The sequence below is a fragment of the Haplochromis burtoni genome, unplaced genomic scaffold (genome assembly GCF_018398535.1).
Source record: "Haplochromis burtoni strain Fernald_Lab_line unplaced genomic scaffold, NCSU_Asbu1 Contig_124, whole genome shotgun sequence".
Taxonomy (NCBI): Eukaryota; Metazoa; Chordata; class Actinopteri; order Cichliformes; family Cichlidae; genus Haplochromis; species Haplochromis burtoni.
In genome coordinates, this window is record NW_024582485.1 from 315,661 (window position 1) to 343,157 (window position 27,497).

Below are 27,497 nucleotides of genomic sequence, written 5' to 3' on the forward strand. Positions count from 1 at the left end.
GCTTCTCTTTCTTGCATACATGCCCGAACTCAAAACGTCTCCTGGCATGTTGCCAGTGTTTCCTTCAGCTGGCAAAATAAAAGCATCAAGGATTCAGGAAGGATACAGGAAGTGAGCCAGTGAAAGAAGCCTGTTTAACATGTATGGAGCTCAGTCAAAGGGTATGAGCACCACCAGCACCTTTAATCACTTTTATGGTCCTCCGTTTGTGTAGATCTGTAGATCTATGGATACAATACGTGACACAGAGAGTAGCGGAGATGCAGCCAAAGCCAAAGCTGTCACCACACGAGTATTAATTAAGGTTACAACATGGCCTTTTCTGAATCTAGAGTCCCTGGAAGGTTTAAAATGCTTAATGCAATCATATATACCCAAATCAGAGATGCAATTAGCTCAGCTTAGCATAACAACTGGAAACATTCAATCTAATCTACTGTCCAAATATCAGAAATACACCTAATCAACATATGTAGAGTCGTTCATTTTTAAGTTTAGATCACAGGTTGTCAAAGTTTGGATGGATCAGTACCATTTTAGGACTGCTTGATAATAATTCACACATCAGACAAATTAAATTATGAATGGCTGCTTTTGGTTGATGATGACCATTCTTTATTCTGGGATGTAGTTTTATAAACATGAGAATGGTAGAATTTCTTTGTACAAGCTGTGAGTTTAGACAAAGCCAGGGTGGCTCAGCTAAGCTTAATACCTCACAATTCTAGCTCTGTGACACACACACACACACACACACACACACACACACACACACACACACACACACACACACACACACACACACACACACACACATTAGTTCTATTGATCTCCACATTTAACTGTTGGCAGGAAAACAAATGGGTGAAATTAAACTAGACATCACTGAGCATAGTTGGGAATAAGCAAAAGTCCTTTAAGACAAAAATGAACCTCAACTTTTTTCATCTGCATTTTTGCACTTGTGGCAGTGAGGTAGTGCCTCTCTGCAGCATCACAGTCTCATTAAGTGGTGAAATAGTCGTTGCCATTTCACACGCCAAACAGTCTGTAGACAAAGCCATCTGCCCCTGTCGTTTATGTCCCCGGGCGGACACCGTACTCCGCCAAATGGCTATGAAGGGAGTCTGGGACTTGCATGGCAGCTGTGTGTGTTTTTGTGTGTCGACGTGTGTGTGTGCACACAATATACATCCACACATGGTTGCCCATATGTTTTGTGTTACATGTTCTAAACGCTAATATCTTTTCTGACTGTGTATGCGTGTGTTTTTGTTTGACGGCGAGTGTGTTTATAAAAAAAATCACCTCAGGCTGTTTTTCCTTTTTCACTTTCTATTTTCAGACACACATAGTGATGACTTTGTATATTTTTCAATAAAGCGTTCACAAACCTGCCGGCGACAAACGCTCTTCTAGTAGATGGCTTTACGCTGAAGGTTTATGTAAAACGCATCATGTTGTGGAACATTTGGAGGACTTCTGGCAGCATGTAAAGAGCCTCCTGAATTCCCACATCTCTCTGTTTCTGATTAAAGATAATCAGAAGCAGAGAGGAAATCCTGAACTTTAATGAAGAGACTTTGAGTACGGAGGAATTCACAGCATGTGTGTTCATTAAATAATTCTTAAAAGCCAAATGTATAACTTGTAACTGGCTAAAACGTGAAACTGACAGGCACACAAAACTCGCAGAAATTGGTAAGACATGATTTTAACTCACTGATCTCTTTTTTCCTTCCCTTTCTGCTCACAACTTATTTCATTTCACATTCTTCACTGTTCATCGTCCCGGTCATATCTTTTTGTTCTGCTCTGTTTCCTCCCCTTGTCCCCGATTTTTCTCTCTATATGTAATTCCACCTGACTCAATTTCTCTCTCAACCTGTCCTCTGAAACCTCTTTGTCTGCCTCAGATGCAACGTCCAGGACTACATCTGGCACAAGGGTGCCCGTTGCGAGTCGGTGGTTACTGAGTTCCAGGTGATGTGTCTGGCCGTGGGCGCCTCGGCTCTGGTGGTCCTGCTGCTCTTCATGATCATCGTGTGCTTCGCCAAGAAGCTCCACGTGCTCAAGACAGAGAATAAGAAGTTGCGTAAGCGCAGGTGAGGAGATGACAAAAGTCTGAAAAAAAGTTGGGTTTTTTACCCTTATTTGGTTTGTGCCTCAAAATAACAGCATCTAAAGATTAGTACCGCTGATGTGTGTATGGTAAACAAGACAGTGAGAGCATTTTGGGGCGAAAATGGGTAGGGTGCACTGGTCTCTTACAAACCAGTAAATAATTATGATCATAAACAGTGACAAAAACAAATGCATTTTGTTTCAACTAGGGCAGGACATCTTGAATAAACATTCAAACCATGATCATCCTACATAAAAATATTCACTGAGTAGCAGTAATTTATTAGTTTAGATCAGGGGTGGGCAATTCCAGGCCCCGAGGGCCGGTGTCCTGCAGGTTTTAGATCTCACCTTGGGCCAACACACCTGAATCACATGATTAGTTCATTACCAGGCCTCTGGAGAACTTCAGGACATGTTGAGGAGCTAATTTAGCCATTTACATCAGCTGTGTTGGTTCAAGGACACATCTAAAACCTGCAGGGACACCGGCCCTCGGGGCCTGGAATTGCCCACCCCTGGTTTAGATTCTCATAAATACTTTTTTAAAAGTGTTAAATTATATATTTGGGAATGGGTGACTTGGCTCTTGCCAAAGTAACATTTGAAGTCCCTTTTCGCTTTAGAAGTGCTGCTAGGCAGACACAACCAAGTCCTTTGATATGCAAAGCTCACCTTGTACTGTTGTTCACTTTAAAAATACATATCTTTGCCCTTCTAACTCTTCAGTACTGATAACGAATAATCCAAAATCTCAAAATCTTCCTTTTATTTAAAAAAAACCTGGAAGTTGTTTATCTTCCCATTTTTATTAAATACTCGATCTTCATCCAGCTCAAAAAATAAAGGATCTAGTTGTTTAGTCTATCTTCACTCTGTCTGGCAATACCACCAGCCTCTGCGTGTTAGATATATTTTTGTTAATGCAAACAAGAGCTTCCAGAGAACAAAATAAAAGATGGTTTAAGTCCGCTGAGTAGGGAAATTCTGAAGAAGAAATAAACAGATAAAACCCCCTCTGTCATGTATCCTGCAAACTCCACACTCAACTTTCACTTACTTCATTTTTTTTTTTACTTTAAAAGATCAGTCAAACAAAACTAAAAACTGGGGCCTTTGGGCAATATGATGCAGCAGATTTATTATCAGCTACTCGGCAGTCGCTGTGTCTCAGCTGCAGTACATTACTCCCTCCATCGATGACTCAACCAGAAAACAGTTTATTGGCTGGCACTGCCGTTGGGCCAAAGTGCCACCCTGGCTTGTGTTTGTGTGAAACGACAGAGAGCGGCTGATGCAGAGAGAGAGCACAGGGGAAAATAAGTTTGGTAAAAGGAATCTAAAAAAGATCTGTTTGAAATATCTGAGCTCGCAAGGTCCTTGGACCAGCATGTCTGAGCAAGTGATGAAATCAGTGGTGTACAATAAGAAAAAGGAAAAAGTACAGAGTTTAAAACCGCAGCAGGATTGTTTTCAGAAGTTTGGCTGTGAAACATATTGATGAACAGGTGGCAAAGACTGAAAATAATAATAAGAACCAAGAACAGCAGAATTTCAATGAGTATGATAAGCACCTCCCATTGAGGGATCCTGCCTCTTTTTAGAGAGCACTGATCTACAACAACAATCTCTGATTAATTTAAGGGACCCAAACCCAAACTTGATATTATTTGAGAAACAATTTCTGTTTTTGTAAAAGTTACATTTTAATTAAGAATGTTGCACCATTTTAATTTAGATGTTTAGAGGTGATTAAAGGGAGCTGAAATCACAGAGTGAAGATTTCGTAAAATGTCAGAGGCTCGTAGCAGAATTACAGAAAATATTAGAAACGTAAAAAAAGAAAGGCAGGTGAGGTAAACAATAACATGAGTCTTCCTCTCTCAGAGACAGGGCTGCAGAAAATGCTTGTGTATTTTTTTTTTTACAGCAATTACTTCTCACATCTCACAGCAAAGTTTTCAGGAAATGACTCAGAACATTTGAAGTAAAAGAGATTCAGTGCTGAGCTCAAGGACGAAAGAGTGAAACTGCAGCTTTTCTGCAGCAGTACAGCGACTGCATAACCACAATCACGACACGCAGATGTTTCGCTGGGTGGTTATTTGGGCTTGTTTTGCAGCCAGTCACAGAATTGATCACGACCTCTGTATAAAGCTTGTCAGAAACCGGGCAATGATCCTAAGCACAACTGAAAATCTACAACAGAATGGTGGAAAGGTGAATTTTAAAAAATCTAAATGAGCTAAAGCAACAACTTAAAGAAGTGTGGACTAAAATACCTCTACAGCAATGTCAGAAACTGCCAAATCACACAGTAATTAATTATTTTTGATTTATTGGTGCTTAGGTTGGATCTAGAATCACAGGGTGTACTGGACAGGAAATCAGGTCTGCACAGTGACATGTGAAAACATTCCTTTTCACATGAATGTACCTGTGTAAGTCATGTTATGCCACCTTCTATTCAATTCTAGCCACATGTGTGATTAATATGTTGTACTTTAAAAAAGGAGTGCTAAGCTTGTGAACTTTGTAAAAAAAACAGACAGCAGAGTCTTTCCTTATTTTCTGTCATACTATGACAGAGGTGAAATGGCCACATTAAACATGGCCCAAAATTTCAAGTAATGAGTTCAGTATATGCACTAATGAACTAATCCTTGTGAGCCAAAAGCTCGGGCACCAGAATGTTTTAAACACCCAGTTTCACACAGATTTTTTTCAACTGTCTGATGTCAAAGACAGAGCGTGAGCTTCATATGGATAGGGGGATGAACTAAAACCACCTGTTTCATATAGATGGGCTAGACAAAGGCCCAGTGTATGATATATAAGGATTATTTTGAACTGAGTCATGCAAAGCAAGGAGAACACAAATATATAGGCAAAAATTAGCTTAAATATTACAGCAACTGATTTTTTATTTGTGTTTAATTCATGTATTTTTAACACGTGTCAAAATTTTTGACAACAGTGGAAATAAATGAATAATGTCCTTTTACCATAGACTTAAACCTTTGAGGTTAATAGGATGCTTGGTTATAGAGTCAAAAATCGAGGTTAGTCTGAATCCAGTTTCTAGGACAGAGAATAGTTTAACGCTATTTAAAGTGAAGCTAAGAAAGAAAAATACAGGTATAAAAGTAGGAGGAGAAGGGAAAAGCCAACAAAGAAAAGGCAAAGAGACGAGGACAGTCTGAAGGAATGCAGGAGGAAGCCAGGGGTGGGAGGGGCGGCATGGAGAGCTGATGGCGAGCAGCCGGCTGAAAAACTGATGACAAGATAGATGCGGCAGGCAGTGCAAAGAAGAAAAGCAGGAAAGGTTTTGTTCTGGTTTTGAGGCATCGCAAGTGTTTTTGATGCATGAAGCATATTTGATGTGAAGGATTCTCCACCACCACTGTGGTTGAATGGTTTCATGTGGTTCAGATTTTTAAAAATGTTTTCAGCCTAATGTTTTATGATTAATTGACCTGCCTCATTTTTGAACTGCTTTAAACATTTTTGGAAAAAATAACTGTTTTAGTTTCTTACAGCACACGGGGATGTGTCGAGCATTTTGCAATCATGAAATCTTGAGATACTGGAGAACGATTAGCATTTCTTTTTCAGTCAGTCACTGAAGTAATTACTCTGCACTGCATCTTTAATTACATTGATGTTACTAGAGTGTATAGAGAGCTCTTTAAGAGTTCAGATGTAAAGTTTTGCAGATTGAACCAAAAGTAATGAATATCAAAATGTTTAGTTTTTAGTTTAATCACAAGAAATAAGAAAATTAAACATTAAAGAATAAGACTTAAAAATGAGAAACGTTTGTGCATACTTCAAAATGCAATATGGGGTCAGAACATTAGAAACACACATTTTTTTTTTGTTAAAAAAGTAATTGGGGGCTTTTATTTTGAAAAAGTGACATATTAAAGGATGCTGATACCTTTCTACAACAAACTAATGGATTTTATTTTGATAAAAGATATTTTCCTGAACATCCTGGTCATTTTTCACAGCTTTAATGCATTGCATCCTAAATGATTTGAATTAACACCTATAAGATGTGTGTTTTTATGTGAGTGTGTGTCATACCAGTAAACATTGGGGCAGAAGAGCTGTGCTGGATTCAGTTAGATTGCACAGATCACTCCCATGTATCCAATGACCTGACCACTGAAGATAATACTTGGGATATTTGAAGACCTGTACATGTATATATGTGTTGCAAAGAATTAACTAAAAATGCTCTAATATAGGAACTGCTTTGGCCTCTAAAACACACATTGTTAGTCGTGTTCAGGACAATTTATGGAGTCAATGAGGGACCTTATTCTGTAACCACGGGACACACTTGTAAAAATGCACAACGCGAAAAAAGGCTGATTCTTTGATATACAGGACAGTGAAGGAGAAAAAGAGAGTGACAGACAGATTGCAGGGCTGGACTGAATACAAGAAGAGTGGGTGGGGGTTGTTTCGGCATTGCTTTGCCAGTCCTGGCGTTTTAGTGATGATCTCCCTAGCAACAGAGCTGTTGTGGATGAGAAGCATCACGGATGCAAATGTGAACCCAAGGACCGACTCCTCATCACCAGATCCCACGCTATAGTGTTTATTTTTAACTTCACTGAGAAGGTTATCTTCCTGCTAGTCATGGTAATGGAGATTATGGACGATGAGGATGATGGTGAGAAGGAAAAGTAGTGCAGTCAGTAGCAGCTGTAATGCTAGTGAGCAGAAATTAAAAAAGGGGGGATAGGGTGATGTCAGTGGTACTCTGGATCCAGCTGAAAGTAGGGCAGTCTGAACAGGCAGAGGGGAGGGAGGCTGGGAGAAACAGGCGGAGGCGGGGTTGACCTACATACAGCTGTGCGACCTGAGGGGTGTGAGCGGTAGGGTGCAGCATGAAAGAGACAACAGAGCCTCATCAAGTGGTCGGCAAAAGAAATCGAAGAGGAGCAAGAAAGGAGAAAGAAGCAAGAGAGCATAAAGGAGAAAAGGAGGCGAAGGGCGACATTTTAGGGGAGTAGAAAGGAGGGCAGGATGAAACAGGCAGAGGGACTGTTGCAGGAAAGAGAAAGTGAAAGAGGAATAAAAGAGGGCGGATACAGAGAAAAAAATCTCAACGTGACACAGAGGAGAGTGTGTGCTTCTCACAAGCCTCATGAATACATGCGACTCCCACACTCCCCCATCTGCTTTGGGTAATTGCAGTGTTTCTCTGCCGCAGTCGAGATCAGACCCAACATCCTGGTCGAAGATGGAGCAGGGGGAAAAAAAGAGAGAACGGGAGGGAGGAGGAAGAGATTGATGAAGTGCTATGAAGCATTTTCAAATTCCTCAGGGAATTTCATCTATCTGAACAGTAATGAGCTTTTTTCTATCTCGAGTATTTAAATGATCAAATTATAGGCGTCACCTATCTGGAATCAAGCTGAATACCAGTTTGTTCATGTAATGCTGTTTATACTAACTGAAGCTGCTCATTGTCATTAATGACAAATGCTGGAATGAGATTAAACATAGAAATTGTTATATAGTTACTATTCACCCCCACCCCAAAAAAAACAAACTTGGTTTCACTTTTAGGAAATAATATGTTTAAGTTTATGAATGCTAATTTGTTAGAATTAAACATTAGTAGATGCTATAACAGTAACAATAAGACAAATTCAATCAAAATGACAGCACCAGTATGAAGTTAGATTGACCCATCCATCCACCCAGACCTTCTTCAAGACAAATAATCTGGATATTATTTCAAAATCCAGAACGACTGTTTCAACCTTGGTCTGTCTGACTTATCATAAGCACTATACTCATTACCCTTACCTGTCTGATAGGTTCAAGTTATGTATTTAACTGCTCAGACTACATATGCATGTTTTTATTACGTTATACTGCAGTTTATTGTTTCTTACATTTAATTCTTTGATACTAATTTCCAGCTTTACCAGTATGTTCATTTAGTGACCAATTTATCACCCCCTGTACTTGTCACTGGCAATTTTCAATAATCAAAAATTACCAAACCTGTAGGATATATTAGGGCTCATTATTGTGAAGGAAATAATATTAAGGAAAGCCTGTTTAGGCAGGTAGAAAACGACATGATACCTGCAGCTGCTATATGGCTAATTGTGAAGTTTTTCATTTGTGAATCTGCACAAAACTCTTCAACAAGTATGTAAATATATATTTGTTATCTTAGGTGCAGCATTTTAACAGCCATTGGCAGAAAGACAGCAGAGTGAATGGTCCAAAGCTGGTGATGCACTTCAGTGTCTCCCCCTCTCGTGTCATTACCTTGTTTTTCCTGTTCTGTGGTTCATCAAATATAAATCTCAGGAATGCGGATCAGAGAAGCAGTAGTGTTTTTTGTGTGTCTGTGTAGTAAGTAGATCACAGCCTTTTGTTTAACTATTGATAAGAAAGGGATTTAAAATGTTAAGAGGCTCAGGGTAAAGGTTAATATGTGCGTGGGACAAATAACAGCTGAGAAGACACAAATCTATGAAACTCTGCTACTGTCTGCTTTGACCTCTGAGACACACATCTCTTTGAGTTAAGAAGTTGAAGTGGAAGAAAATAGAAAGGGAATTCCTCTTTGCTGCTTCTCTCCTGAGATGAAAGAAAAGCCAGAGTGTATCTGTGTCTGTTTCACAGCAGTACACCTCGTTTTCAGGAGACAGATTAGATGGTGAATGACAGAAGCGCCATAGTTTAAACCATACTGCATATGTCGTCAGTGCTCCATTGTGTGTGCTTAGTAACCTAACATACAGTAAAAAGATGTTCCTTTATGGCGTAAGATGGAAAAAAGAAACACTTTGCAGGAATTTTCAATACATGTTTCTTATCATCAGAGGAGAAAAGGAAATCTGAGCTATACACAGATGAAGTTGGGTTGGATGGATGGGTCAACAAAATATTAGATTTTAGCTGCAATTTATTTACTCTTTCATTTTTTTAAAAGGCAGGTTTTTTTGTTTGGTTTTTTGATTTTTAATTTTTGTGCAATTCCATATGAATCCCTGGTTCCATCCCAGGAGGAGATACAAATCCCTTTGGGATTGAGTCAGGAAGGGCATTGGGTGTAAATAATCTGCCAAATCAAACATGCGGAGCTACCTGCTGTAGCAGCCCCTTGTGAATAGGGGAGCAGCCAGAAGTAGTTAACTGCTTTTTATTGTAACAGTGACAAAAATAGTCTTAAAATGCTAATAAATAAAAAATAATAATCAATCAAGCCAATAAAACTGTAGTAAAATAGTTAAAAATCTAACATCAGAGCATTAAAATTTTAGGACCTGGTGCAGATTTTGCATGCCTTTTGCTGAAAATAGCCAATATACAGCTGCTTCTTTAGGAGAATAATGATTTTTTTTCCTCCTACATCCATGTTCTGATCAGGGAAGTGATGTGTGAAAGCAGGTAATTTCACCCCATTAGTGTCTGATTAAATAAAAGATTGTTACATCAGTGCTCGCATTTCTAATTCCTTTCTGAAAACTGCTGATTGAAAACAGCAGGTTTCATTTTGCAGGGTTTTGAACGATGTTGTAGGTGGACAATCCAGACTTTTCGCCACCTGTAACCACCAGATATTTTTACAGTCCAAGACTCGATACTGCTTCATATTGTGGCGGGGGATGTGTATAATGTATTTGTATGGTAGAGATTTTTACTTTCCTAGATTTTATTAACACAGATCAGTTGCATCAGTCGTGTCAGCTGAGTTGAGAAAAAGCGAATCTACACAAAAGTATGTTTTTAACTTGTTTGGATTTTTCCCTGTTTTAAACAATCATTGGTCAAATGTGAGTCAAGGTGAAGTCTTTTGACTAATCCAGGTATCCTTTTATTCTTAGTTCGTTGCATCACAGATAAAATGTTTGTGTCTGATTTTTTCTGACAAGCAGAAGTCCTAATCTTTGCTGTCTGACTAATGCTGCTTTCTTGCTTTTTCTCTCCCCTTCTATCTTTTTTGTCAACAATGTAATCTTTCCCTAAATTTGTCATTTTCTTCACTTTTTCCTCCACTGATACTTTGGTATTTTCTCCTATGATCCCATTTTGTTTTACCATCTCTCCATTTGTCTTCTTCTTGTCGCCTAATGCCCTTTTCTTTTTCACATCATTGCTGCATCTCCCTTTTTTTACTTGCTGGATCCTCAAATTGGCAACTTACATTTCCAAACCTGGCCCTGCAATTTTCCTACCGTTACTCTCTTTACTGTCATTCTTTCTTTCCTCATCTTCGTTCTTTTCCAACCTTCTTTTTTTTTTGTCCTCCCAAATTCACATCTTTTCACTTTCATCTTTGACCTCGCTGCTGTGCTCTGTATTTTATTCTTTCCTTCTCTGAATATCTCAACATCTTTATTTTTTTTCCATCTTTCTTCTCCTAATTGTTTCCTTCTTTTTTCTCATCATCCTCTCCATCCCATCCTCTGATGCCCAGCAGTAAGTACCGGCCTTCATCGGAGCAGCACAATGATAATTTCTCGCTGTCCACCATCGCTGAGGGCTCCCACCCAAATGTAAGGAAACTGTGCGACACCCCTCCTAACGTCCCTCATGCCCGTGCATTGGCTTACTATGATAACATTATCTGTCAGGTAACGTGGTTCTCGCCTCTATCTCTCACCCCTTTTTCTGCATCTCCCCCAAATCCTGCCCGGGCCCTCGACTCTCCTCCAAATGCATGGGCATGAGTATTCTCCAATACTCGAGGTGTGAAATGCTAAAGGAGGGGGATGGGAGTGGTCATAGTGCAATAAAGAATGGTGGGAGTTTTCTAAAATACTGCAGGAAATCTAAATAGAATAATAGTGTGCGGGCATCCATGCACTCTAATAATTTCTACCCTCACATTCATAGGATTTTATCTAAGAACAAATTTAATCCATTAATCAGAGTATCACATGAATTAATTTTGAAGTTAAATTTGAGCCTGTTTATCACAAACAAATCACACTCTTTTTTTCTACAGGTTTTCCTGTTTAGTTTTTTTGTCTTTGTAATACCTCAAATTCTTATTTTAATGAACCAAGATGAAAACTCACATAACATTAGAAGCTATTTTGCATCATCTGCAAGCTGAATTTCATCCCATATATACATTTCAATTCCTGGAAGAACAAGAAAAATGCATTAAATCTCTCAATTCTTCCATTTTAAAATTTAAATTTAACACAACTTCAAGTTAAAGAGCATAAACATGTGAAAATATGCTGTTCTGTACTATATACAGTACCCATGACAATGAAGTCATGTCCTGACTTATATTTGTAATATCTGCACAGATAGTCAAGGACCTTTAGCAACTGTAGATCTACACACTGCATTTTCAATTGTCATTTTAACACAGTGAGAAAAGCTAATTTGATTGAAACTTGAAGAATACGCCTTTTTGAAACACTTCCTGTTGTGGATCGTCATGTCTACAATGTCTTTACAATATGTGGACTTAGATGTCTGCTGTTAGGTTATGAAGCGCCTTGAGGCGACTTTTGTTGTGATTTGGCGCTATATAAATAAAATTGAATTGAATTGAATTGAATTATGGACTGTAATGAATCATAGAAATAAATACCCAAGGAGTAACTGAGCCATTGCAACACAACTCTTGTAAAGGCTTATAGTTTGATTCTGTTTATTGATTTAGTTTGTTGGTGTAGTTTTTATTTATCCTATTTTACAACATAGCATAGTTCAAGTACAATGAAAACTTGAAATAGTGAGAATGGCTGGAAATAACCTATAATTTCTTATCTTAGGCAAAGTCTAAAACAGTTCCCTAATTTATTTTGTCTGAGTAGTGTCCAAAAAACACTGATTTCCTGAAACCATGTAGTCTGAATGTTTATGGACTGTTTTCATAATGCAGCTGCAAACTGAGCCACCGAGCCGATTACTATAAGAAAAAAACAAAAAACTCCCCTCTGTGACCCCTCCCCATCCCATCTCTTTCTGATCACCTCTTGCATCAGGATGTCATGGCATGCCTGCTCTGTCGCTAATATGCGCCACCCAGTGGCCATATCAGCCACCGCAGCTTTGCTTTGCTGCTAAGAAATCTGTACTTTTAACAAATTGTCTGCTTGACTTGTTTATCCTGAAAGTGGGCGGGGAAATGGGAGGGTTTTCTGGATTTCTGGGGGAGGAGAAAATGGGGAAAGGAATCCCAGAACCAGGTAAGCTTTTAAGGGATATTTCCTGGACATGGTCGGGGTTATCAGGATAAACATCTGAGATGCAACGTCTCGCTGCTGCCTGAAGGAGGCAGCAGAGATTCGACAGGTACCTCACTAACTGAAGCATGGGTAGCTTGTAGAGCTAACGCTAACGTTGTAGCAGCATGGGTAGTTGTAGTGCTACAACTGGTAAAGAGTTTGTTTTGTTTTCAGATTTTAAACCTTTTGAAAATGTGGTACCACCCTCTAACAACTTCGTAGGTTTTTTCGGGTTTTTTTGTTTTGTTTACTTTTTTTGTTTTTACTTTATGATTATCTTTAATATTATGCGACAGCATAGGCTAGCAGTTTTTAGATGGAAAACTGTCACAACCATTCATTGTAACCACACCTAAATACCGTTTACCATTTATAACCCTGAAATATCTAAAAACTCAAAGCAGTAAAAAAAAAAACCATCATCGTATTCTAACATCGTCTCTTAGCTCTCCTTCCTAACTCAGGACAACCCATCAAACCCTGCAAATTACCTCTCATCATTGGGTTGAATAGTATTTGTAAACTGTTTGCACAATTTAAGCTAAACTGTGAGATCTACACAGAATTCTGACGATTATGTATAGTACACATTTCTGATGCAGTGTCATACATATCACTGACTTATAGTTAGCTGGTGAAAATGAACCAAGAAATGCAGGAATTTCCCAGAGAAGACAGTGAAAAAAGAACCCACAGGCTAGCAAACATGGAAATGTAAAAATGCCTTTAGGACTGTTGTGCAAATATTTTCCATCACAGTATTTGGTGAGAAGGATAATATTTATTTACAAAAATATACCTTTAAGCACAAGGCTGGGTTACGATCACCGTAGCAATGTCAGGCTTCACATATTTATCCTGCAGGTCTATTAATTTATATTTGTATTCTGAATTAAGATTTCCAGTGTTTCGAATGAACGTTTAATAAAAAAATGCTAGTGCTATTGAGAGTGAGGGTGTCCAAGGGTAAAAGAAATAAATCAGAATATATAAAATATTGCAAGTGATTATTAAATCATTTACTTATGTAACTGATTTCCTTCTCTAGTATCTTACAGTATCTTAAAGTTTCCAACTACTATTCAACCCAGATTAATTTTGCAACAGGTTTGCCAACCACATACAAAACTGACCTTTCCATATGAACTTACCCAAACCAAAAACCACACGAACTCACCAGTTTTCCCCAAATAAACCCCAAATAATCCTCTAATAAAGCAAATACCCTGAATTCCCTTCCAAACTAACAGCGCAGTGTCTGTGCTATGAAGGCTGAGACCTGAATAGAAATATCCAAAACTGTACGTACTGTGGAGATACAGAGTTACAACCAGGCAGCACCAGAGTCCGCATCTGTAGCCAGCTGGGAATATCAGCTGACATCCGAGAGGAAGTCTAGTTACTCCTACTATTGGTCTCTGTCTCCAGTGCTCCATCTCTCTCTCTCTCTGTTTTATCTGTCTCTATCTCTTCCTGTCTGCCTCCCTCTTCTCCCTCTGCCTCTCTTGCCACTTAATCTCTCTGTATCACCTCTGATCTGCCGTGCCTCTCGCTACTTCTCTTTCTTTCTTTCCGCTTCACCCTCCTTCTTTCTCTGTCCGTCCTTATCTGTCTTTCTGAGGATGCCTTGTATGGTTTTTGAGGAGTATAACCCTTTGCCCCATCCCCCTCCCCTCAGAAAACCATGAGCAGATACACCTGGGAGTGTAAGACCAAAGAGGAGTCCGACTGTGAGGTAAGATCAAATCCCAAATGTTAGATAGTCCCAATCCTCTCTTCCGCCTTCCCAAACAGCTCTTTCATTGTTACTGTGGCCCTGTCAATCACCCTTTTCAACTATCAGTGAATCAATCTGAGCCTTTCCCACCCACAAAATCAATAAAAGCCAAAATAAAAACGGATAGTAAAGTCAGAAAAACATGCTATGTTAGAGCAGAACACACAACTAAAATTAACAAAGACAGCCAATATTTAGTGTTGACCTGACATATTTACATTTGGTAAACTTTGGGCTCCATTTAATATTAATAAGAATTAAAAGTATGGCTTTATATAATACCCTTATTTTTCCAGCTTTTATGGTCTTCAGGTGTTTATTTTGTTTTTGTTTTTGTTTTTTTAAGCAGTGTTAGTATGTGTTAGCCAAATGGATGCAAATATAACTTATTTGGTAGCATTAAACTGACAGGTTTTTTAAAGGGCAAAAAAAAAGCATTTAATTTTGACTTGTGTAGGTAATTACTTTTGGCTACGCCCTTATTTTCTGAGAGGTCACCACAGTGGACAGATCAGATTGGTTAGATTTTACACCAGATGCCCTTCCTGATGCAAACCTCCCATTTATCCAGGCTTGAGACTGGCACTAGGACTCGTGGGTCACACTAACTCATGAAGGCCCTGCGAGTGTAAGGCACATTTAAATATAAAAAATTTATATATATATATATATATATATATATATATATAAATTTCAAATTTGAGGGGCTTTACACTAATATTCTACTTCCAGATTTTGAAAAAAAATTGCTAGCTAGCTCATGAAAATGGAGTAATGTCTTCTTTGAATGCAAAGCTTCATTTATTTTCAGTTTTTAAGACAGAAAAAAGAGAATATTTTAGACATGCCGGCTTTAATCTGACTATTCTTTTGTTAATCTGTCACATGAAATTTTATGAAAGTGAGATACTAAAGTAGCCCTTTAACCCTTTTTAAGCATTTTTTTGTAACACATAGCATTTAAATTCGTTATGTTCCTCCAGCAATAAAGATCCAATGCCTAGAAGTTAAAAAATCCAGTCTAACAAAGGCATAAAAACAGCATCACTGCTGCCACAAGGAGCTGCTGACCTTGTGAGGTCCTTGTCACATGTCCAGACAGCCACTGTACCACCTCCATAACACACACAGGCACACATGCTGAGGCTTTAATGGAAGAAGAAATACCATTCAGAAAAAGACGAATTTACAGAGAAATTGAACCCCCTCACACAATGCCATTTCTGCACAATAACACAAAAAACACTCAAAGTTTCCCGGCAGTAATAGAACGCTTTGTGTTTCATTCACCGTGGTAGATTGAACCCACTTGTCCCTAATCTTCCCTTCACAGAAATTCAGCAGAGTCCAGACACACAGTTTTCTCTGCAGCAAACCCTGAAATGAAATTGTTTTCTGTCAATACTAAATAAATTCCACACAGAAAATGAGTTGACCAGGCAGAGCTGGCTGTAATTTCTAAGAGGATTTCATTTCCACTGACTGAATTGGCTCTCAGACTGACTTATCATAACAGAATTAACCTGAAGTGCAAAGGCTGCAGGTTTGATGTGTAAATCAGCAAAGAAAATACTAAATACTCTCTTTAAAAATGATTTCGTTCTTATGATCCTTTGTGCAGAGTGTGATCCATGTGGTCTTAAAACAACAAACTCTGCGATTAATCTTTGATCTCGATAATAAAGTAGATAGTTGAAAACTTCTGACTTTAAATTTGACTTCTCTGTAGGTCATTGTGACAGCCATGAACTGTTGTTGTTATGATTCATGTGACTGTCCAAATTTTTCGAGAAAGGACGCAGCTTTAGAATCACTTAAATAAATAAATAATAAAAAGGTAAGTGTGAGTGCATACAGGTACTTAACCATTTGCAGTAATAAAATCCAAAGAAATTGTTCTTTTATGATTAATTCTACTAATAATTATTTGTTGGTAAGACCCAACTTACTATTCAGTGACTTGTTTCGTTAGGGGAATTCACACCACTTCAGCACAGGCCTTTAAAAGACAAAAGACTATATGATGTTTGCCCCTCCCAGAGCCTGCTCCTGCAGGTTTCTTCCTGTTAAAAGGGAGTTTTTTCCTTCCCACTATCACCAAGTGCTTGCTCATAGGGAGTCATCTCATTGTTGGGGGTTCTCTGTATTATTTCAGGATCTTTATCTTACAATATGAAGCACCTTTAGGCGACTGTTGTTGTGATTTGGCACTATGTAAATGAAATTTAATTGAATTGATAAAATGCATACAATGTAGCATATGATTAAAACTCAAAATACTCCATATTCAGATCCAAGTCAGGATGTTGGAGTGATGCTTGCCATGCTATTCCTTTTTGGATTAGTCACACAGTCACAGCCGCATTGTGCAGTGTCCCGACTGCCTGCCTCACCCTGTGCTTCCCCCTAACTCTGCACAGTCCTTATATAGACACATATCCACTCAGGGGCAAACATCAGTCAGTAAACTCAAACAGCTATGTATACACATGCGTGGTGGCATTCCTTTTAATACAAGCAGGCAAATATTAGCAGACACACATGCATTCCAGTACAAATATTTTAATATGATGTGTGTTCATGCATAATGCTAATGCTAAAACACACAAAGGTGTATTGACTCTGAAACACTGTTAATCAGCTGCAGAGAAAAAACTGAAGAAAATATTGATACATAAATACAACACCATCAAAATGTTTTGTAGCTAAAACACTAAATCCTTAAATTCAGGTCTCTGACAAGCTCCAAAACATATTTACTCTTTTACTTAACAAAAACCCTCTATGTTTATTATTTCAATATTTCTGACTTTGGCAACCATAAATAGTGTGGGAGTAGGGCAAGTGTGGAGAGGCTTGGGATTTATCATTTAATAATGACCAAAGAGTATTTATGTCAGGTTAGGTAGGGGTGGAGAGAGGACACAAATGCAGGACTCTTAATGGTGATGTAAACCCAGAAACACAAAGTTCAAATGTGAAACCAAAATAGGTCCAAAAACCAAAACACAAGGACTAGTGAAACACATGGAGGGGACATAAGGAGGCTTTATAGACATATACATGAGGAGCATTGAAGATCTGGCACAGACTGAAAGTTATAACAATCTGAAAGGAGGGAAAGGAACAAAAGCATAACAAGATTTGAGAGAAAACTAAGTAAAACAGGAAATAACTGAAAGACAGAAAGACTAACATCAAGTTTTATTATATTAAAATTACAGTGATTGCAAATGAATCTTAAGTGCAATATTCATTTATTTCCCAAAGCTTTCATGCAATTTGCAGGACCATTAAACTAAATTGGAATCCAGTACACAAGAGAAGGACGTCAGGAACTGTCCATGTGCCTCTATCATCATCATCATCATCATCAAAGCCCTGTTTTTCTCTGTTCCCACTCTCCCAAAATGAAACCCACTCAAAAGTCCTGATGACTCTGTGACTGCTGCCCACTCAATGCCCACACCCCTCTCCACCCATGCACTAAAACATTGAAATCCAACAAACACAAACATTTTACAGTTTCACGCTGACGGGAGGAAAGAGGGCCCCTATCCCGTAACCATGGAAGTGACGTATCCACACGTCTTGCCTGAAGTTACTATCTAGGCCAGCAGCCATCGGGTAAATGCTCTCACTGCTCTTCCTTTCTAAAAAAGTGCCATTGAATTTAAACACAAACATTCAATTAGGGGGTGTTTGTGAATGGCACAGGCCCCAGGGTCTGGAATTTGATGTGTGCGTGCGCACGTGTTTGAATGAATGTGTCTATCTCGACATACTCTGTTTGTGCTTGCCTGTATGGGTGCACCCTTGCGGTTGTGAGTGTGACAGAGAGGCTCAGGCTGACGCCCCAGGATGCCTCAGCTCAGTAGGGTCGATGATGCCATGCAAAATTAATGGAAGCTAAGAGGCTGGAAAACTGAGCTAAAATAGACTCTGCAATCAATTTTTCCCCTCTGACCTTAATTAAATTCAGATGAATTAAACTGAAACCTCTAAAACACAACAGTTTTCTCCCCCGGTGGGTATGTATGACGGTGGTACCCACAGATAATCAAACAGGGTTAGTTTACTTTTGTTCATTTTCTTGTGTTTTGGGACACTAAATGGTCACGGTGGAGGTGAAGCAGGAAGACGCTGGGTGCACTGCATGAGTGGTCATCACTGTCCATGGGGTGTATTGTAAGGGTTTTGCATGTGGATGTGCATGTGCTTCCTGGGTTGCCTGAAGGTGTAAGGAGGGCGGGTGGATGGTGTCGCTCATGCAGCTCACCTCAGTGTCGCCTCAACCAAACACAACATACCAGCCAAGCATGATAAACAGCAGAGCTTTTAAACCACTGAAATGACTGCTACTAAAATTATTTTTGCTTTCAATACCTTCTGTTTTTCCTGATGGTATTTTTCACCATTCTGACAGCTTTTAAAGGCATATACGTGTGTTTTTTGCAGAATTTAAAGTTTTTACTACAAATCCAAAGTCAAACCAATTCACCAGCATTTTTCTGCAATCACTTTTTGTTTATAACACACTCTAATGAAGATAGGTGTAAACTGATTATCATAGATTATTGTATTTGTTTCCAATATAAAACTTTTAGTTGTAAATATTTTCACAAATGCTAAAAATTACAACCTTTTTATTACATGCTTACATTATGATAGCATTCGAGCGTTTTTTTTAAACTAGTCACAAAATATTATATAGGCTGTATACTAAATGTTATGAATGTTCTATTTTGCTTATGAATTTCAGATTGAAGAGGTTAAAGTGAAGAATTATCATGCATTATGGATGCTCACCTTATAATTGCAATTTTCAAATCTAGCTGACATTTTAAGTCCTTAGCCACACAGGCCTATAGAAGAGCCAGTGTGACTGAAGTGTGGCAGCCCCTGGTATTCAGAGGCTGCAAGGGAAAAATGTGTGTTTCCCAGTTGGCAACTGGTTGCTGGAGGTTGCTGGCTGTCATTAGGTGAAATTGGTCACAAATAGCGTGCTGGATCAAAAACCTCCATACAGCTGCTTTGATTGCACCAACATGTTTCAAAAGGTTGCTGCAACTTTAAAAGACAACTTTTACTTTGAAGCTAAACATTTTCTTTTTCTCTGTTTTCTGTGTTGCACTTTCTCAGCTCTGCAAGTAAGTTGAGTATTTGCAGACATCTTTAAGACATCTTACCTGCAAACTAGGGCTAACTATGGCAATCTACTAGCAACCAAGGAAATCACAAGGAGGCTGTGGGTGCAGTACTGTATATCTCTTTATGACCAATTTCACTGTCAGCAACTACTCGTCAACTAACAAAGAATATGTTGGCAAGTGTAGTTGCCAGGGAGTCCCTGACTTGTCTTTAGACCTGCATAACTGAGGCTGTTGCAACCGATTTCCCAGCAACTGCCAGCAACCATTCACCAGTCGGGAAATACACAGTTTTCCCTAGTAACTGGTGATTGCCAGAGTGTCAAGGACCGGTTTCTCTGTGACTGGTCCCAAAACCTACTTGAATATACCGGTATACTCATCACAGCAAAACTTATGTTGGTTTCATTTCATGGCAGATAGGTTTTCCTGTCACAAGGGGGAAAATGGTTCTTGCTACTTAAACCTTAACAATTGTTGCTTTATGTTTCCAGTAACCTGTGGCAGGTAAATCAAATTCAGTCATCATTATTTCACAATTCTGATCAAGATGACACAAGATTTAGCTGAGATTCTGTTTCAGTGCACGAAATTAAAGAAAGATCAATGAATGCCCATATTGAGCAGTTCACTTGCATTTTATTTTTAAACATGGATAAAATACATATTAAATCTTAAACGCTTATACATGGTCACACAGAGCTCCCACACATACATAAATTCAAGTGAACTTTTTGTTCCATTCAGGGTGCCGATCTAGCACAATAGAGCCCCCCACACACATTCACACGTACACTGATATATGCACAAAGCATCTGTCAGCTTCCCATGCTCTACACACAAGAAAGGGCATTCGGCCTTCTACTCTTGTGAAAACCTAAAATTACATAACGCATTTTCATTTATATTTTGCTGTTTTGAGTATATCCTTATTTCACCTCTCACACCTGTGCTCTTCTGTCCAAGCACTGATAAATGTCAGTTCACAGTTAACCATTAAGTGCAGACAAAAGAATCAATCAATCAATCAATCAATCAATACCTATCTTTACTTTTATGTATTATTTGATGTAGTACTGATTGTATTATTTTTGGAACTCATTAGATCCAACTTTAAAAGCAAAAGAAAAAGGTAAACACAGCAGCAGTGTGGTCCATTAAAGCACCACATTAGAACATGACAATTTGTTTCCATGCATGAAATTAAAGACAAATTAAAACTTAAAAAAAATGTGTTGAGCCAAAGCTCATTTTTGTTTTCTTTAAGTTTGTAGCTAGAATAGGAATGTTAGTACTGGATGATTCAGTAAAATAAATATTTAGGTTCAGTGCCAGTGCTGACGTCTCAGAATCTGTGTGCTTGGGGTGAATCATGAATTCATTTTTCTGAAGAATACACTATGGTGAGTGTGTCTCACTGAAAAACTATTGAAAAATGCTTGGTCAACATTATGGAAAATGTGGGTTTTAATAATGTAAACTACTGAATAGTGGCTGGATGTAGCCATATATCGATTTGCCACTCCAACCTCCACATTCTTTCCTTGCCTTGGTACATAAAGCACAAAATATTTCCTAAACTGGCACTGAATGCTGGCATTGGGCATAAATTGTTAATACAGAATTACTTAATATGGAACGATTGGTAATCTGTTTGCTGAAGAATCCTCATGATAAAGAAAGTCCACTCTTTTCTTTTGCAGAAAGTTTAAATGAACTCAGAGGCAGTTCTCGACCAATAAGCAGGGTTGTAACTAAAAATCAGACTGATGGTTGATTGATTTCTTTGGTTCTAACTGTAATTTATTCCCCCACTCCTCCTCCACCCCTTCTTGGGTAGGATGATCCTAATTCCCAGAACAAGCTGGAGGACCCGGTGAAGGCCCCGCCCAAGGAGGATGACTCCCTCAACATCCACAACTCTCTGACCCCCAAACATGAGAACCACAAGGTCCTGGGCGAGGAGAACTCCTCGGAGGTAAACTCACTGCAGAACAACATGATGTGAAACAAAACAACCCCAGCAACCCATCAATCCAACATCGAAAAACGACAAGGTGCGCCGGCAATGGGTGCCCGCAAACCCCTCCCTGCTTGCTGTCCATCCGCTGCCGTGTGCACCTAAGTGGTCCAACCAACCAACCAATCAGCCAGCCTGCCAGCCAGCCAATATACCAGCCAACCAACACAGTCTGTACCCGTTTCCAACACGGCAACACTGCCACAAAGCGGCCCCAAGTCGCCGCAAAAATCATACACGACCATCGCCGCCGTCACTGCCCCAGGTGAAAGTAACCCCACCCCCACCAATTGCACCCTGCCGCTGCCCTGCAACACCCCCTTACATCCAGCCACACCCCTGTTTCGCAGCCCCTTGTTACCCCCTTGTTGCTGTCACTCTACTGTCCCTTATCTTTCGCACACACACACACACACACACACACACACACACACACACACACACACACACACACACACACACACACACACACACACACACACATAAGAAGCATACACCCACTGTGAAAAGATGACGACATAGCCACACTTATATGTATACACACACACACATAGACACACCCTCCCCCTGCCTGCATTGGTGTATTTTGTAAAAAGAAAGAAATCATACAGAAGTTTAAAACGTACGTAAAACGTCAATGTAAAAAAAAAAAAAAGTTAAGATAAAGCTACTGAGAGGTTTTGATGTTTGTCTGACTAATCCAGTGAGTCTGTATAAATATTGGAGAAACAATGCTTGGATTGATTTAAAAGAAGCAACACAATGTGTCTTGGTTTTCATTGATGTGATTTCTAATCCTTTGATGTACTTGTTTTTTTGGTTTTTTTTGTACTTTTTTGGGATTTCGAACAGAGAATAAACAAACAAGATTCAGACAGTTGTTGAAATAAACCTTTTTAACATGACCTCTTTGGGTCCTGTGTTTTACCTCAGTGTCGCCTCCCCCTTTTCTTACCCCTGAATTCCAACACTCTGTGCATGGCTTTGAACGCAGCTTCTTCAGTCCTTGTCATAAATGTACTTCCTTGGTTACGCAGTCAGGTTGGGGAGTCTGATCCGCATCACAAGAATTAATAGTTATTTTCAAAAAGCACAGATTATGTCTAATATTGATATTTAGTATCACATATAAGCCTAAGTGGCTGTTAGATGCTGACATATATTTCACAAGAAATCACAGCTCGACCTATTAGCTTTCACACACATCCCATGGCCTTAATCTGTAGACTGAGGTGTCTCAGTTATCCTGGTGTAAGTGGTATGCCTTGAATATAACTGCAAACTTAGGTAAAAGTTAAACCTCTGTGTAGTGACTGAAATAGTTTGATTTGCTGTAGGCGAAGAAGATGACCTTTGTTCCTGTACGGGTCATTATGATTTTCTAACCTTAGTGTAAAATTTCAAAAACAAACAAACAAAGAATTTTTAAAAGTTTGTGATTTCTGTAATTTAACAATATTTAGCAGAAAGCTCTTTAAGGTAGGATGGACGTTAGAGTGGGAACAAAACACCAGGATTTGAATGATAAATTCTAGGACTATACACACCAGTCAATCCTGAGGTATGATGTGTGTAATCTAGTTTATTCCAGACAAATATAAATAAAAGTAGAGTTGTAGATGAAATGGAAGTTGGAGGAAAAGGTGGGTTAATTGTTCCATACTGGTTAATAAAATTAAAATAAATTGTGTTTTTGATGATGTAGGAACTTTCAACATGTAAGATTTTGACCTTAACAAAAACATTGGATGCAGAAATTGCTTTTTTTTTTTTTATTACAAAGATAGATGGATGGAAAAAAAAATCAGAGATTTGACGATGTTACTGGCATTTTGGTCTACTGTTACAAAAATTGCCCTCACAGCACATAAATCATGACAACAAACACCAGGAACCAGTCTGCTGCTTTTGCATGTTTCCTGCCTCCAGAGACGCTTCCCTGTTTCCAGCTGGACACACACACCATGCAGACATGCTCACGCTTGTGAATAAATAACACTTCGGGATGAAAACCCCCCACATCTGCTGCATTCACATTTACCGTAAAATCTGCTATAGACAAAAAACAGTGCAATACAAAGGAAATTATTACAATAGCTTTTGGTTGACAAAATATTTGTATTTTTTATTTTTCAGACAGTTCTTAAAAATAATCCCTCAATGTTCACACACAATTCCAATGTTTCAGCTCTACTTTAGTAAATCTTGTATTTATTTTTTTTTCAGATGCCCCCACATATTCACAGGTACACTTGCATATGTACAGAGCATCGGTCTAGTCACTAACATATGAGCAAACACCGTCCACACCTTGATGATCACATCTGGTTTCAAAACATGAAAATGGCACTGGTTTCACAATGTGGTTCCAAGAACCACTGGGTTACCCAAGGCTGCGTTCATACTTTATATAAAGCCTTCTACATCACCATGCATCATTTAAAATTGGCCACGGCCCTTCCAGGTTTCTCTTTATGTGAGCATGTGCCACTTTCAGCACTCCTGCTATGTGACGACAGCTTCCTCTAAGTCTTATTCTCACCAATTATACGTGTGCAGAGAGTAAACACTCTGTGTCAGACTGACATGATCTTCATGATCCTGCAGTGTCCACACCTAAAGGTGATGCATCAGGAACAAGCCATTGTTATTCTCACCAGTTGTTGCACACCTTGAATTCATCCCTCAGAGTCAGCACAAACAACCTGAACCAGGCTCACTTTTTTTGTCCGAACCAAAACAATTGTGACTGGTCACATAAACTATTAGGAAACTTTTGTTCCCTGTGACTTCATCTGGTTCTTCTAAATTAAATTCAAAGGCTGCTGCAATGTCAAATCAGCATTAGTGCTAAAAGTTGTTCAGAGGTGCATAAGAAGAGGACCTTGAAGGGTCTTTTTATGGATGGAGCCACAGAACCTTTTGATTGGAAATGATTGAACAAAATCAGGTATTGTGTGTTTCAAGGCATGTTCTTGTCAGGTCTTAAGCTTAGTTTCAACAAAATCAGCAAAGCCAGTCAAGGTAAGTCTGAAATCATTCTAGGTGACAGCTTCCTTTGTTTTTCTTGTTCTGAGGGTTTAAACTTTTAAAATGTTGATATTTTACATTTGAGAAAATTCATAAATCATTCATTTTTTTCTATGGGTTGCATCTTGACAGTTTTTTGTGACTTTTGTGAAGTAATTTGCACAAGAATAAAAGTACAGTAACAACAAAACACACATTTACCAAGAGCTGTAAAAGACCCTGATTGGGTCTCAGATGAGGCTGGAGTGCCTGCAGCCTTTTGTCAGGTTTCCTTTTTAGATCACGAAGAAAAAGACGGGTTAAACAGCAGTATTGTGGTGGATCCTTCCCAGGCTGGATGGGTGCTGCTGTGTGGAGAGTGGGGGAAGGTTTGGATGCCCTTCTCTTTCTTCAAATAAATAGATCGGGGGTAAGAGAGCATTTCAGCCCCTGAAAAGTACATGAAAAGACTTTTTAAAAGCACAGAATAGGAAACAGCAGTCGGTGAGCTACAAAAACAGCAGCAACAGTGATTATCACTCTCTTTATTCCTGCCAGCCTATCATACACACTTGTGGAAGCTGGCACATGCAGTAGCACATGACTGCACATGCTCAAACACACACACACAAACTAAAGGAGGGTCCTCTGAATTGAAGCAAGTGAAGGCAAAAGTACCATTGGACTCCATGGCAACAAGTGGGCATTACATTACCGAGCGAGGGAGGGTGGGGGAGGTGCCGTCATCCCTCTGAGAGTAACACTGTGACAGACTGAACCTTATTTATGAGGCATGTTTCTTCAGTTAATGGCAACTAAAATGCAGATAAAAGGGATAATAGATCACGATCAATCCAAAAGAATATCAGCTAAATATTTCTTTCTTTCTCATGATTTGGTTTATTTTTGTCTTCATCTTTGTGATGCCTACTCATTGCTGTGGCATCTTTTCCTTTCAGGCAGTATTCAGTAACAGATATTTGTCTACTTTACCTTTAAATCTTTGTTTTTTGTGGTAAGATTAAAGCAGATACATTTGAAAATGCATTACTGCATGTATTAGGAGGATAATCCACATGTAGCTGTAGCAGTTTGCAAAATGCTGTCTCTATGGGGACTATTTAAGCATACTGTCATTGCACTTGGGTGTGTTCTAGTGACGCAGTTCTAGTTCCATGATTTCATTAGGTTTTAAATTTGTAGACCTGAGCCAGTAAATGCTGAGAACCTCACCGACTGGGGACCATTTCTTGACCTGAATTTGGACAAGATGCAGAACTAGTTGATGTTGGTTTTCCAGGGCAGCATTCATAGTCTGGTGTTATTTCTTTTCGCCTACTGGATTTGCGCTATGGGGCTAAACCATTTCAATACCAGAGAAGGCATAAAAACAACTTTAGTGTGAGCGTTGTTTTCTTAAGGCAAATAAGTAAAGGATATAATTTAATTCATTAAGTTCTTCTTATCCTGTCAGTGCTATCCTCTTCCTCACAGTTAACAGCTGTAAATGGCCTCTATTTGTATAGTGCTTTACTAGTCCCTAAGGACCCCAAAGCGCTTTACACATGCAGTCATCCACCCATTCACGCACACATTCACACACTGGTGATGGCAAGCTACATTGTAGCCACAGCCGCCCTGGGGCCACTGACAGAGGCGAGGCTGCCGGACACTGGCACCACCGGGCCCTCTGACCACCACCAGTAGGCAACGGGTGAAGTGTCTTGCCCAAGGACACAACGGACACTGCTCCAGTGCTCTCAATTGAGAGCTGTAGTACACAATTATGAGGGATTAGCAAATTATTTCAGTGAGTAACCTTTTGAAGATGATCCGATGATCCAAAAAAGTATTAGGAATGTCAGACATATCACTAAACATGGGAAACAGTAAAGCTGTGTACCACAAAAACTAAAACAAAATAAAGTCCTATTAAATAAAACACCTACAGTTCAGATAACCCTGAATATTGCTGAATAGAAGCACACATGATTTATTGCAAAATCAGGAAGCAGTATTATAAAATAATGAATGTTTTCCCAGCTGTACCCTTATGTAATACATAAAGGTCGTGTTTGTTTGTGTTGTTCAAGGGAATTAGATAACGAGGGCAAGGGTCAGAGCCGCAAAGTATTCCACAAAGCTTCACTGTATGTGGGATGATAATAGGAGCTTGGAAGATTTTTGTGAGACTGATTTTAAGCAGAAAGATGCTAACAGTCTGCCCCTTGATCCCTCTGAGAAAAGACTGAAACCTGTTGAGTTAAAGCAGATATTAGCCCTGCATGAGGATGTGTGTTTTCCATGTGCACTAACCCTTTCCCCGTTATACGCGCACCCTTCTCTTTCCTCTCCTTCTGTTCTTCACTCTCACTTATCTGCTGCTGGCAGTGATTTTGTGCATCTTCAGACAGAGGGCGTCGTTGCCATGGAAACCCACATTGAGGCTACAGTTTGAGCAGACGAGATCCAAATGCAGTGACCTCCAGCCTTCTCTGCCTTCACACGCACGCACGCACAAACACAAACACACACACACACACACACGGATGGATGAGGCAGATTAAGCGACTCTTATGCAGCTTTACGGTCATCTAGAAATAGACTGTAGAATATCAGAGCATTAAAAGTGCTCTTAACTCCACTTTAGGTTCAATGTTGCACCCTGCAATCTCTTCAGACAAACCTAATCCTCTCCAACACAGCTGTCCAGCTACCACTTACAGCTGAAATATCCACTGTACTTTGTAATGTCCTCATCATGACTCTCGTCAAATTTTAGTGTTAGTTTATAGTGTCTTTCAAGAGAAACACAAAACAAAAATTTAAAAACAATTCAAAGACTTGCATGTCACAAGTCTGTTGGGTCGTGGCAGATGGCCGCCCCTCCCTGAGCCTGGTTCTGCCAGAGGGTTCTTCCTGTTAAAAGGGAGTTTTTCCTTCCCACTGTCGCCAAAGTGCTTGCTCATAGGGGGTCATATAATTGTTGGGTTTTTCTCTGTATGTATTATTGTAGGGTCTACCTTAAAATTTAAAAGCACCTTGAGGCAACTGTTGTTGTGATTTTGCGCTGTATAAATAAAATTGAATTGAATTGAACTGAATGTCAACTCTGAACTTGTGTGTAGGTGTAAATCCGAGAATGTGGTTGTCTGTCTTTCTGTCCTGTGATGGACTAGAAA

The 27,497-nt window shown here is 39.2% G+C and overlaps 1 protein-coding gene across 8 annotated transcripts in view; it reads left to right on the forward strand.

Moving 5' to 3' along the window:
* cspg5a (chondroitin sulfate proteoglycan 5a) overlaps positions 1–21,741 on the forward strand; it is a 59,252-nt gene extending 37,511 nt beyond the window's left edge. Inside the window, exons 3-7 of one of the 8 annotated variants that reach the window (XM_005929451.3) lie at positions 1,917–2,105; positions 10,586–10,664; positions 14,038–14,094; positions 17,662–17,763; positions 21,127–21,256. In XM_005929451.3, coding sequence (XP_005929513.1) covers positions 1,917–2,105; positions 10,586–10,664; positions 14,038–14,094; positions 17,662–17,748 — 412 coding nt within the window. In that variant the 3' untranslated portion in view covers positions 17,749–17,763; positions 21,127–21,256. Of the gene's footprint in view, positions 1–1,916; positions 2,106–10,585; positions 10,743–14,037; positions 14,095–17,661; positions 17,764–21,126 lie in introns of all 8 variants that reach the window. The other 7 variants (XM_005929447.3, XM_005929448.3, XM_005929445.3 and 4 more) reach the window with 7 other exon arrangements.
* The last annotated feature ends 5,756 nt before the right edge of the window (positions 21,742–27,497 follow it).